The sequence below is a fragment of the Gobius niger genome, assembly GCF_951799975.1.
Source record: "Gobius niger genome assembly, chromosome: 8".
In the NCBI taxonomy this organism is placed as follows: Eukaryota; Metazoa; Chordata; class Actinopteri; order Gobiiformes; family Gobiidae; genus Gobius; species Gobius niger.
Window position 1 is genome coordinate 38,397,338 of NC_136859.1, and position 14,205 is coordinate 38,411,542.

General features: G+C 44.5%; 1 protein-coding gene across 1 annotated transcript; it reads left to right on the plus strand.

The window, feature by feature from the left end:
- Nucleotides 1-207: 207 nt before the first annotated feature.
- Nucleotides 208-2,625, plus strand: LOC306966094 (uncharacterized protein; the record flags this gene model as incomplete). The annotated part of the gene is made up of 5 exons (XM_079560726.1): nucleotides 208-214; nucleotides 887-1,172; nucleotides 1,255-1,409; nucleotides 1,886-2,159; nucleotides 2,475-2,625. The coding sequence occupies 5 exons, from the start codon at nucleotides 208-210 to the stop codon at nucleotides 2,623-2,625; spliced, it is 873 nt and encodes a 290-aa protein (XP_079416852.1).
- Nucleotides 2,626-14,205: the final 11,580 nt, after the last annotated feature.

A 14,205-nucleotide genomic window follows, 5' to 3' on the forward strand; every position in this document is an offset into this window, starting at 1 on the left:
TTCCAGCGGCTGTATGGGTGGTTAGCTTAGTGCCTTCAATTTCCATCCCAGTAGCTCCTATGATGCTTCAGGATTCATTTTATTTCTGGTGTTTTAGGATTTCTGATGGTTTTTGGAATGAAATGTATATGTAACCATGGTGACAGTTCAATCAGCAGTGACAACCTAAAAAACTACTGATCCTGGAGCATCCAACAGGTTATCGAGATGGCCAGTAAAAGACTTATGCTAATCACCTAAGCATCCACTGGGTCACTGAAAGGACAAATACGAATTAATATCAACACAAAAAAGTTGCATAGTGCACCTTTAAACAACCTTTTTATTACAGCATGTCTCCAAAAGGAGCTAACGCCATGGGGATGGGCTCATAATTCTATTTTCATCATCAGTGTGTAAGTCCAAGCAGGAAGTACTGGACAAAGCTGCCAGTAAACTGCTCTAAAGATTACTGTAAATCACTCACGTGAATGATATCTTTTACAATCTGAAGATACACATGTTTCCTTCACTTAATGATTAATGTGGTCCTTTAAAATGTGAGCAAAACAGCAATGTACAGAGATAAGACACAAGCATAAATACTCAGAGAAACAACCCCTGGTCAACTCTGATCACATCGAATGTCAAGTCCTCAAGTCAGACCTGGTGAAGGTAAGTGGGCACTTAAATTTACACTTTAAAATCTCCAGTTTTCAAAAAAATGTCAATATAAAGCGCTTAGAAAATGTTTTCTTTCTCTTCCAGCGAAAATGAAGTGCATTACATTTTTGTTTTTGTTGTTGACGGTGAAGACCTGCTCCACCCGAACCTACCGTAAGAATCAATAGATCGTTTTTTTCCTTGAGAAATATTAGTGATTGCATAATTCTTCACTATTTTTCAGAGAACGTGGCTCTTCGAGGCAAAGCTACCCAGTCTGATCGGTTCAACAGTCTTTATGGCGCTGCCTACAACGCCATTGATGGAAATCGCGAGTCTAACCACCTCGCAGGCTCCTGTAGTTACACTGATGAACAGACCAACCCCTGGTGGAGAGTGGACCTGCTGGAGAACTACATAGTGACCTCCATCATTATCACCAACAGAGGAGACTGCTGCCCTGAACGACTGGACGGGGCGGAGATCCATGTCGGCAATTCATTACTGAATAACGGGATTGACAATCCAGTGTAAGTGACAATGTCCTTTAACAGATGCTTCTGGAGTTGCACAAGTCAATTTGTGTAATTTACTGTACGCCGTCTTCCTCAGAGTGGCTGTGCTCCCACACATCCCTGCAGGCCGGTCTCTGACCATCACCTTCACCAGACGAGTGGAGGGACGATACGTCTCTGTGGTTCTGCCAGGTTTACGCAGAATTCTGACGCTCTGCGAAGTGGAGGTGTACGGATACCACGCACCAACTGGTAATGATCAGCAGAAAACAAACTAGTGCTGAAAGTTGTCCTGTTTCTGTTATCAGAGATTGTTTCTCCCTGATTTAGCAGTAGAAATAGGGTTCTCACACATTGGCCAGGAGACACATGCCTTTCACCTTCATCACACGCTCTCAGCCATTCTCCACAGTTGTAATCCTGATAACCAAAGTGATCATGCAGTGACTTTGCCTCCCTTCTCACTCTGGTCTCTGTGTTGACGGCAGTGTCCCCTAGTGAAAGTCTCATGCCAAGGAGTGATCAAAACTTCATAGTTAGGGCCATGTCGCAGGGCTATGATTTGTAATGTGGGCATTTCGAACTAATGAAGGGTCAGATAGTGATAAAGATTTGTTTGTGATTATTACCAAGAGATTTGTCAACATTGTATTATTTACCATTTGCCAATGCAATGCTTAATGAAAGGTTGTTGAAAAATGTAATAACCTTTATGTTTTTTTGTGCAGGAGAAAATCTGGCTCTCCAAGGAAAAGCTACACAGTCTTCACTGCATGGCAATTACATGGCATACAATGCTATAGATGGAAACCGAAACAGTGACTGGAGCACATGCTCTCACACAGGGGCTAATTTAAACGCCTGGTGGAGACTGGACCTGAGGAAAACACACAGGATCTTCTCTGTCAATGTGACCAACGCACCGAGTTCTCATCAAAGACTTAACGGAGCAGAGATCCGCATCGGAGATTCCCTTGAGAACAATGGCAACAACAACCCAAGGTATCTTTAGAATTGTAATGGCAGCAATAAGCTGCGTCGGGAGTTTGTCTGATGCTTCTTCCAATCCGACAGACTCAATAATAATGCACAAAGAGCGGTACTTTCAAAGATCAGACAATAAAACTCTGAAGGGAGAGGAATGTTCAAGTATTTAATATTGTCATCACAAACACAAAGCTCTGGCCAGTTTAATCACAATGGGACAAATAACCAAAACTTTTACAAGCACTATCCCTTCAAAACATTACTCAAGTAAAAGTTGTTTGTTATGTAGGTTTTACTGAAACGCAAACTGAAACGGTTTTGTTCCTGTAGGTGTACCGTCATCAGCAGTATCCCTCCAGGCTTCACCCAGGGCTTCGACTGTAACGGGATGGACGGTCGATACGTCAACGTCGTGATCCCTTCGCGGACAGAGTACCTGGTTATAGCTGAGGTGGAGGTCTATGGATCTGTGCTGGACTAGATGCACTGGCAGCACAAGGCCTTCTAAAGACAATAATGGTCAAGGATTCAGTCCCAACAGTAGAGGGCAGCACTACAATGTTATTCACTTAGACCAAACGCTGTACACAATGTGTTACTTTTAATGATATAATTTCTAATTATAAATAAGATGAAATCATGGTTAATCTTTTCCTTTTGGAAACAGGACTCAATCGGCCCATTTAATGATCAGTCAAGGATAATTTATTCACTTATTTAAGAAAAAGGGGAATGATGAACATGCAAACAAAACATGTAAATCATGAACAATAAGAAGCATGTTGATAAAAAGTGTTTGTTTATTTCAAACTACTGATGTGTTGTATAGGTTGTTTTGTGCTGTATGTTGGTTATTGTAGTATCAGCATATCGTGAGTCGTGTATCGTGTATCGTAGTGAATCGTGAGTCTCCCCTACACTGTAATATCTATAGGATATTGTAAAGCTAAATCACAAAAAATACCATTCGACCTAAACGACAATTAACAATTATGTTCATGAATATTTGTATATACTGTATGTATTTTCAATAAAAAATGTAAACTGAATGACTGGTCATTTCACAAACTTACAAACTCGTACTTGAAAGAAAATGTTTTAATATGTGGGGCGGGGGGGATTTTAACATTCAATTAAATCAGAAAAATGACAATTCAAATGTCAAACCCGACACCATTTAAAAAAAAAAAGAAAAGTAAATAATTTCATGAAAGAAGAGGGAATAGTAGATGTATGGGGGGAAATAATTTGACATGATGTGACTACACTCACTATTCTGAGGCGCACAATGTTTACTCCAGAGTAGATGTTTAAAAACGCTATGTTTCGATGGATGAATTGTGACATAGGAACAAGTGCACTCTCATTTGGTTACATTTGGTTTATACTAAATTCACTTAAAGTGATAGTCTGGAGGGAGAGAGGACTCTTTTTGAAAAAAATAAATAAATAAAAACGGCTCAAGCTCCCTCCCCCTCCCTTCCTGATTTGTCTGGGAAGCCACGCCTGTTTTCCCGTGCACGCGCGAGGTTCAATGGGCCAAGAAGTGACGAGGAGAGACATTACGGTGACAGTGTCAACAATGGAGTTATCCGAGGTAACGATGAATTTATGTGAGAAAATCCTTGTGTTTGATTAGGATAACGCGTTTATGCAGCTAACTTTTTGTTCCGGCTGAAGTGCCCTGATCAGCAGTGTCCCCAAACTTCAGCCAGGGCTTAACGGGATGGATGGTCGCTACGTCAACATCGTGATCCTTTCGCGCACACGTACAAATATTTTAATATGCTTAAGGTTTGTATTTTTTTCTTTTTATATTCGAAAATAGCTGGAAACAGTGTAATAAAATATGCACATCGCAATTTGAAGATCACAGAATTGTTAAATCATTGCTATTTTCCTTTTCTGCTTTTAACTAATTTAACTAACTAATTTATGAATCACCAGATTCTCGGTTTATTTAGTGCTATCTATGAACGTCACAAAGGAGAGTAAATAATTGTAAGAAGCACAGATCTGTAAAACACTATTCACAAGTGTTCCATCAACTTTGGATGAGTACATGATTTATAGGAACATACTACACATGTGCAATTAGCAGTCAAAAGCAGATCTAAACAGGTGTTTTACTAACAGCGTTGCTCCTAGTTACCAACCAGCAGCTAGTTGTTTTTGCCGGTTAGCGTTCACTTTTCGTGCTCTACATAGAGATTCACCTGTAATCACTTGTGCACAGCTGAAATCGGGACAGTCTCCATCATCACTTAAACTTTAAACTTTTCTCTCTCACGGACTTATTCACGTTGGATCAACTACGATCTAACTCTCCGGGACCGAAAGCTTGTTTACTTCAGACCTTGGATTTACAAGGACGATGAGAGGCCAGATGAGGAGGAGAGCGAGACAAATGGAGGAGGGAGGAGAGGATGCAGATCTATACAACGTTTCTGAGGCGCAGGTAAACATTGAGCATTGAGTTAAAACCTAGGAAATGGAAATAAGCCACTATATTGGATTTTAACCCAGAAAATAAGCTGTAAAACTTGCTCAAATGTGAGACGGATTTGGACTTGAACATATTGTACTTGTTGTAAATGAGGCCACTGTTAATGTGATGAGGTCATCACAAGACTAGTCGACTCGACTTGGACTATCTTGACAATAAAGTTGACCTCTAAAAATCAGTAGTCGTAAATGCCCCAATAGCTCCTCCTCCTCCTCGCCTTTGATACTTCATGATGCACTACACTGTGTTCCAAATTATTATGCAAATTGGCTTTTTGTGTCAAAAAGGTAAAAAAAAAAACAATAATAATGAAACTCATGGATGGTATCGTGTCTCGGGGCTCTATGAATTACTGACATTAATCTCAGAGACCTGGGATGATTAGTTTTCAGGTTAAGCCCAGTTAAGGGAAAAACTACTGAAAAGGATGTTCCACTTTATTAAGCAGATCATCATTTTTAAGCAATATGGGAAAGAAAAAGGGTCTTTCTGCTGATGAAAGGCGTGAAATAGTTGAATGTCTTGGTCTAGGTATGAAAACCTTAGTTTTTTCATGAAAGATTAAGTGTAATCATCGAACTGATAAGAGATCTGTGGATGATTCAGACACACTCCGGTTTGTGCAGATAAAGGCACAATGAGGACGGTTTCTGCCAGACAAACACATCAGATTAAGAGAACAGCTGCTACAAAGCAGCAGACAGGTATTTGAAGCTGCTGGTGCCTCTGGAGTCTCCTGAACATCAAGGTGTAGGACCCTCCAGAGGCTGCAGTTGTGCATAAACCTTCTATCCGGGCCTCCCCTAAACTGTTAATTGAAGCTGAAGCAGAAACGGCTGCAATGGCTCAGAAATACATGAGACTCATTTTCAAACAGTCTTGTTCACTGATGAGGCTGTGTGACCCTGGATGGTCAGATGGATGGAGGAGTGGATGGTGGTGAATGGTCACAATGTCCCAACAAGGCTGTGACGTCAGTAAAGAGGGGGCGGAGTCATGTTTTGGACCAAAATCATGAGGAGAGAGCTGGTCGGCCCCTTTAGGCCCTTTTAGGATCCCTGAAGGTGTGAAAATGACCTTTGAAAAATATGTGGAGTTTCTGACTGACCACTGTCTTCTATGCTACAAAAAGAAGAGCCGTGTTTCCCGAACAAGATCCTCTTCATCATGACAACGCACCCTGTCCTGCTGTAAAGAAAACCTCTGCATCACTGGCTGCTATGGGCATAAAAGGAGAGAAACTCATGATGTGGACCCCCTCCTCCCCTGACTTCAACCCTAGTGAGAACATTTGGAGCCTCAACAAAAAAAACTTCTATGAGGGTGGGAGGCAGTTTTCATCCAAACAGCAGCTCTGGGAGGTTATTCTAACATCCTGCAAAGAAATCCAAGCAGAAACTGTCAGAATTTTAATGGATTTAAGAATTTTGAAGCTGCTTCACACAAGGGCTCCTATGGTAAAATATAACTTGACCTGTTAATATTTTTTTTGATTGAAATATCTTTTGATTTCAGTAAATATGACCTCCTAATGCTACAAATACAACAAATGACCATTTTCAGTTAATTACAAGCTTTAAAATGTATTGAAACGATGAGTTGCATAATAACTTGGAACAGTGGATTTTGAGGTTTTTACTATATTTATTTTTGAAAAAAATACTGTTATCACTAGGAAATTTCTTCCACCACATTTAAATGATCCTCGACCAGGTAAAGACTTGAAAATTATGCTGACTCTCATTTGAGTTGACAGTTTAGAAAATCAGAGAAAAATGTCATTTGCATAATAATTTGGAACGCAGTGTAGTTTGCTCGACTACAAGAGCAAGAAGAATCTTCTGAATACAGAAGGAAATGTACTACACTCGATCAACCCAGTCCGGTTGACAAAAGTTGGAAATCTCGATTACAATAACAGGTTGGATGATAATGGAGGAACTCGAAACCAACACCAAAGACTCTGGCCACTGAAGAAGAATTATCTTTGCCTTAGAGCCAACAAAGGCACAAGAAGTTGATAACATTTCAAATCATTAACATACAAGCAACATCTTGTGAGGTTCGTCCCAGTGATTCTTCAAGTCTGACTGATTATAATCATAATATTTGCACAACTTACAAATACTCCATGCGGCGTCACCCTGAGTTTGTTTGAACCATATACATCAGTACCTTCTCCTGATGTGACGACTCACTCGCTGCCGTCTCCAGATCCCCGCGCACACAGCCCGTCATTTACACTTTGATAGTGCGGCTCTTTCTTGTCCTTGTCTTGTCTTTGCCTCGGCGGTGAAACAAAAGGAGCCTTTTGACGCCTAAATGTCACTCGGAGCTAAATCGACACAACAAAGAGTGTTCTCGCAAATAGAGAGGCGACGTTTATGACCAACGCGGATGTTTTGAACAGCTCTGTATCATGAGCAGTGTAACCACATCAGCTCCCTTAAAGCCGTGTAGAAGAGTGTTATAATAGCATTTCTTTTGTTAAAGGTGTTGTTCCAGGTAATGGCTGTATCAATGGACTATCTTATCTTATTATGTGCTCACTCACACAGATCTCACACATATTTTAAGAAAGTAGGTCTTGGCTTTTCAAATTATGTATCACAGTGGCATATAGGCTGTAAGCTCTCCTCGATATGCTTTGAGATTTGGATATAATAATTGATTAAACCTAACCCTAGCTCTAAATGGTAAATGGTCTCAACTTGAATAGCGCCTTTCCACCTACATTAGGCACTCAAAGCGCTTTACAGCAAGGATCCACTCACCCATTCATACACCAATGTACGCAGACACTGTGGGCAATGTGGGTGAAGTGTCTTGCCCAAGGACACAACAACAGTGTGCACTTTCAGGAGGTGGGATTCGAACCCCCGACCTTCGGATCATGAGACGACCCGCTCTACCATCTGTACCACTGTCGCCCCCTCTAAGGTGCAGGTTACAGGTTAAAAACACACACAACTACAATTACACTTTGGTTGCCTTAAGTTTGAACGAGTCAGTCCTCATATGAATGCTAAGAGTTCAGTCACTGAACTAAAACTGCTGCTTAGCTCCAGCTATGACTTGCTTACAGTATGCTGTGGTTCCGGATTTAGCTATAGGAACTGGAAACTCTAACCCCAGGCTCATATTGAATACTTATGGTGCGAGTTCTGCAAAAAATCAAAACACATTTAAATTGTCATCAAAACATACCTGGAGCCGGTTTTCCACCCATTTGCGCATCTTCGAGTAATCTTTGGATCGCGGCGACCGCTCCCAAAAAGCTCCTCCCGAGGTCTTACGTATCCAGGAAATGCTTTCCTCACCTCTGGTTCTCTTGCTAAGCTTAATTCTCTCAGCACTTGCCATAGCTTCAATTCAGCAACACATTCATAAAAAAATCTCTTTAGTTGCACGACAGACAGACAGACAGACAGGCAGACAGGCAGACAGGCAGACAGGAGGAATGACTTTATTCGTATAGTGCCTTTCACAGGGGATTATTTTTACCCTGGGGGAGACGGACAGAAGCGCTATCGCAACTACACACACACACTCGTATAATGCTATCTTAGTGAGGACACTAATAGACATAATGTATTACTCTAACCCCTAAACCCCAAATACTAACCTTAATCCTAACCCTTTTCTTAATCCAATTCTAACCATAACCCTAAAACCACATCTTGACCCTCAAACAGTCCTTCAAAGAATAGAAATTAACGTTGAATCAATGACATAATTAGGCAAGTGACAGAGTAAAGGGGATATATATATATATATATATATATATAATATATATATATATATATATATATATATATATATATATATATATATATATATATATATATATATATGTACGCTCAGTGGCAGGTTAACAATAACAGAGCAGACCCACCAAGGCTGGAAACTGAACAGTACTGGAAAGGCATATGGGAGAAGGAGGCAGCACACAACAGTGATGCACAGTGGCTGGTGGCTCTGAGAGAGGACCACAGCAACCTCCCTGAACAGAATCCAGTTACCATCACAGTGGCAGACGTCCAAGAAAGAGCCTCAGGTATGAATAATTGGACAGCACCAGGCCCTGACATGATACACGCCTACTGGCTTAAGAAACTCACGGCTCTCCATGAGCGCTTGGCAGCGCAAATGAACCAGCTGCTGAGGGATGGGAATCACCGTGAATGGTTAACCGAAGGGCGCACAATCCTGATCCTGAAGGATCCCTCAAAGGGTACAGTCCCATCCAACTATCGGCCAATAACCTGCCTCTCCACAACGTGGAAGCTTATGTCCGGCACCATAGCGGCTAAGATAAGTAAGCACATGGATCAATACATGAGCACAGCTCAGAAGGGAATCGGTAAAGATACCAGAGGTGCCAAACACCAGCTCCTGGTCGACAGAACAGTCGCTCGAGACTGCAGAACCCGACACACTAACCTGAGCACTGCCTGGATTGATTACAAGAAAGCCTACGACTCAATGCCACATACTTGGATCATTGAATGCCTGGAGCTATACAACATCAACAGGACTCTAAGAGCCTTCATTGCAAACTCGAGGAGGTCGTGGAAAACCACCCTTGAAGCCAATGGCAAGTCACTTGCACAAGTCTCCATCAAATGTGGCATTTTCCAAGGAGACGCCCTGTCCCCACTGCTGTTCTGCATAGGTCTGAACCCCCTCAGCCAAATAATCAACAAGACTGGCTATGGATACCGACTCAGGAACGGGGCCACCATCAGTCACCTCCTCTACATGGATGACATCAAGCTGTAGCTAAGAATGAGCGAGACATCGACTCACTGATCCAGACCACCCGGATATACATTGCAGACATTGGGATGTCATTCGGACTAGAGAAGTGTGGTCGGATGGTGACTAAGAGAGGGAAGGTAGTCCACACAGAAGGGGTCTCACTCCCAGAAGGAACAATAGCAGACATTGAGGACAGTTACAAGTACCTCGGAATCCCACAAGCAAATGGCAACCTCGAAGAGGTGACAAGGAAAGCGGCTACGGCCAAATACCTCCAACGAGTAAGGCAGGTCCTAAGAAGCAGCTCAATGGCAAGAACAAGTCCCGGGCAATAAACAGCTACGCCCTGCCAGTAATCAGATACCCATCCATCCATCCATCCATCCATTTTCTTCCGCTTTATCCGGGGCCGGGTCGCGGGGGCAGCAGTCTCAGCAGAGATGCCCAAACTTCCCGATCCACACACACCTCCTCCTCCAGCTGTTCTGGGGGGACCCCGAGACCATCTCGCACACACACACACACACACACACACACACACATATATATATATATATATATATATACACACACACACACACACACACACACACACACACACACACACACACACACACACACACACACACACACACACACACACACACACACACACACACACACACAAAAAACTCTTCCTAACCCTCCGCGGGCGTCCTTTTTTTCCTCCTGCTCGGGTCCTCTACCAGAGGCCTGGGAGCTTGAGGGTTCTGCGCAGTATCTTTGCTGTTCCTAGGACTGCACTTTTCTGAACCGAGATGTCTGATGTGTTTCCTGGGATCTGCTGGAGCCACTCCTCCAGTTTGGGGGTCACTGCCCCGAGTGCCCCAACGACCACGGGCACCACTGATGCCTTCACCCTCCAGGTTTTCTCCAGCTCTTCTCTGAGCCCCTGGTATTTCTCTAGTTTCTCATGTTCCTTTTTCCTTTTTGAAGTCGCTTGGTATTGCTATGTCGACCACAATGGCTTTCCTCTGCTCTTTGTCCACCACCACACTGTCCGGTTGGTTCGCCATTACCATTTTGTCCGTCTGTATCTGGAAGTCCCACAGGATCTTGGCTCGGTCATTCTCGACCACCTTTGGAGGTGTTTCCCACTTTGACCTTGGGGTTTCCAGCCCATACTCTGCACAGATGTTCCTGTACACTATACCAGCCACTTGGTTATGGCGCTCCATGTAAGCTTTCCCTGCAGCATCTTACACCCTGCAGTTATATTCTTACACCTGCAGTTATGTTCTTACACCTGCAGTTATGTTCTTACACCTGCAGTTATGTTCTTACACCTGCAGTTATGTTCTTACACCTGCAGCATCTTACACCCTGCAGTTATGTGCTGGATTGTCTCATTGGCCTCTTTGCACAGTCTACACCTGGGGTCTTGTCTGGTGTGGTAGATCTGGGCCTCTATTGCTCTGGTGCTCAAGGCTCCTGTGCAGCCATGATGAGTGCCTCTGTGCTGTCCTTTAGTCCGGCTCTGTCTAGCCATTGGTAGGATTTCTGTATATCCGCCACTTCAGTTATGTTTCGGTGGTACATGCCGTGTAGGGGCCACTTCCGTTATGTTTCGGTGGTACATGCCGTGTAGGGGCCACTTCCGTTATGTTTCGGTGGTACATGCCGTGTAGGGGCCACTTCAGTTATGTTTGGGTGGTACATGCCGTGTAGGGGCTTGTCCTCCCATGACGGGACCTCCAGCACCTCATCTTCTGTTCCCCATTGTCTGAGACATTCACTGAGCACGTCATCTGTCGGAGCCTTGTCCTTGATGTACTTATGGATCTTGGATGTTTCATCCTGGACAGTGGCTCTCACACTCACTAGTCCTCGGCCTCCTTCCTTACGGCTAGCGTACAGTCTCAGAGTGCTGGATTTGGGGTGAACCCTCCGTGCATGATTAGGAGCTTTCGCGTCTTAACATCTGTGGTCTGTATCTCATCCTTTGGCAGCTTATTATTCCTGCAGGGTATCTGATTACTGGCAGGGCATAGCTGTTTATTGCCCGGGACTTGTTCTTGCCATTGAGCTGCTTCTTTGGACCTGCCTTACTCGTTGGAGGTATTTGGCCGTAGCCGCTTTCCTTGTCACCTCTTCGAGGTTGCCATTTGCTTGTGGGATTCCGAGGTACTTGTAACTGTCCTCAATGTCTGCTCTTGTTCCTTCTGGGAGTGAGACCTTCTGTGTGGACGACCTTCCCTCTCTGAGTCACCATCCGACCACACTTCTCTAGTCCGAATGACATCCCAATGTCTGCACTGTATATCCGGGTGGATCAGTGAGTCGATGTCTCGCTCATTCTTAGCTACAGCTTGATGTCATCCATGTAGAGGAGGTGACTGATGGTGGCCCCGTTCCTGAGTCGGTATCCATAGCCAGTCTTGTTGATTATTTGGCTGAGGGGGTTCAGACCTATGCAGAACAGCAGTGGGGACAGGGCGTCTCCTTGGAAAATGCCACATTTGATGGAGACTTGTGCAAGTGACTTGCCATTGGCTTCAAGGGTGGTTTTCCACGACCTCCTCGAGTTTGCAATGAAGGCTCTTAGAGTCCTGTTGATGTTGTATAGCTCCAGGCATTCAATGATCCAAGTATGTGGCATTGAGTCGTAGGCTTTCTTGTAATCAATCCAGGCAGTGCTCAGGTTAGTGTGTCGGGTTCTGCAGTCTCGAGCGACTGTTCTGTCTACCAGGAGCTGGTGTTTGGCACCTCTGGTATCTTTACCGATTCCCTTCTGAGCTGTGCTCATGTATTGATCCATGTGCTTACTTATCTTAGCCGCTATGGTGCCGGACATGAGCTTCCACGTTGTGGAGAGGCAGGTTATTGGCCGATAGTTGGATGGGACTGTACCCTTTGAGGGATCCTTCAGGATCAGGATTGTGCGCCCTTCGGTTAACCATTCAGGGTGATTCCCATCCCTCAGCAGCTGGTTCATTTGTGCTGCCAAGCGCTCATGGAGAGCCGTGAGTTTCTTAAGCCAGTAGGCGTGTATCATGTCAGGGCCTGGTGCTGTCCAATTTTTCATACCTGAGGCTCTTTCTTGGACGTCTGCCACTGTGATGGTAACTGGATTCTGTTCAGGGAGGTTGCTGTGGTCCTCTCTCAGAGCCACCAGCCACTGTGCATGACTGTTGTGTGCTGACTCCTTCTCCCATATGCCTTTCCAGTACTGTTCAGTTTCCAGCCTTGGTGGGTCTGCTCTGTTATTGTTACCCTGCCACTGAGCGTACACTTTCGCTGGTTGAGTTGCGAACAGACGATTTACTCGTCTGGCTTCGTTGTCTCTCGTGTACCTCTTTAGTTGGCTGGCCAAGGCTTGGAGCCTTTGTTTGGCAGTTTCCAATGCTTCAGGTATGGGCATCTGGCTGTACCTTTTGGGTACTTGCTTTTTCATTGCACCTTTCAAGGCCTCTGTCAATTGACTCACTTCCCTCTGTGCTGCCTTGATGTTTTCTTACGATAGCCAAGCGTCCCTAGGAATCACTGCTGCTTTCTGACAGTACTTCTCTTAGCCTCTGTAATTGGCTTCGGGGTTGCCTGCTGGACATTTTTGCCATGATCTTATTTTTCAGGTCAGTCGCTGCCTCGTTCAGCATGATTGCACTTATTGGGGCTTCGTTCCCAATCTCCATTGGGAGGGCTGGTGTTAACTCCCCTCTGACCTGGTGTCCTGGCTCCCCGTTGCCGGAGCATTGGTGTTGTACCTCGTCAATCTCAAGTTGTGATAGCAGTTGCCGTTTGTGGATGTTGGAACACTGAGCTACTAGTTGTTTCGCCGTGAGTTTGGACTGTGGGTTTATATATATATATGTATATATATATATATGTATATATATATATGTATATATATATGTATATATATATATGGGAACAGAAGACAATGGGGAACAGAAGATGAGGTGCTGGAGGTCCCGTCATGGGAGGACAAGCCCCTACACGGCATGTACCACCGAAACATAACTGAAGTGGCGGATATACAGAAATCCTACCAATGGCTAGACAGAGCCGGACTAAAGGACAGCACAGAGGCTCATCATGGCTGCACAGGAGCAGGCCTTGAGCACCAGAGCAATAGAGGCCCAGATCTACCACACCAGACAAGACCCCAGGTGTAGACTGTGCAAAGAGGCCAATGAGACAATCCAGCACATAACTGCAGGGTGTAAGATGCTGGCAGGGAAAGCTTACATGGAGCGCCATAACCAAGTGGCTGGTATAGTGTACAGGAACATCTGTGCAGAGTATGGGCTGGAAACCCCAAAGTTAAAGTGGGAAACACCTCCAAAGGTGGTCGAGAATGACCGAGCCAAGATCCTGTGGGACTTCCAGATACAGACGGACAAAACGGTAATGGCGAACCAACCGGACATTGTGGTGGTGGACAAAGAGCAGAGGAAAGCCGTTGTGGTCGACATAGCAATACCAAGCGACTTCAACATCAGGAAAAAGGAACATGAGAAACTAGAGAAATACCAGGGGCTCAGAGAAGAGCTGGAGAAAACCTGGAGGGTGAAGGCATCAGTGGTGCCTGTGGTCGTTGGGGCACTCGGGGCAGTGACCCCCAAACTGGAGGAGTGGCTCCAGCAGATCCCAGGAAATACATCAGACATCTCGGTCCAGAAAAGTGCAGTTCTAGGAACAGCAAAGATACTACGCAGAACCCTCAAGCTCCCAGGCCTCTGGTAGAGGACCCGAGCAGGAGGAAAAAAAAAGAGACCGCCCGCGGAGGGTGAGGAAGAGTTTTTTTTTTTTTGT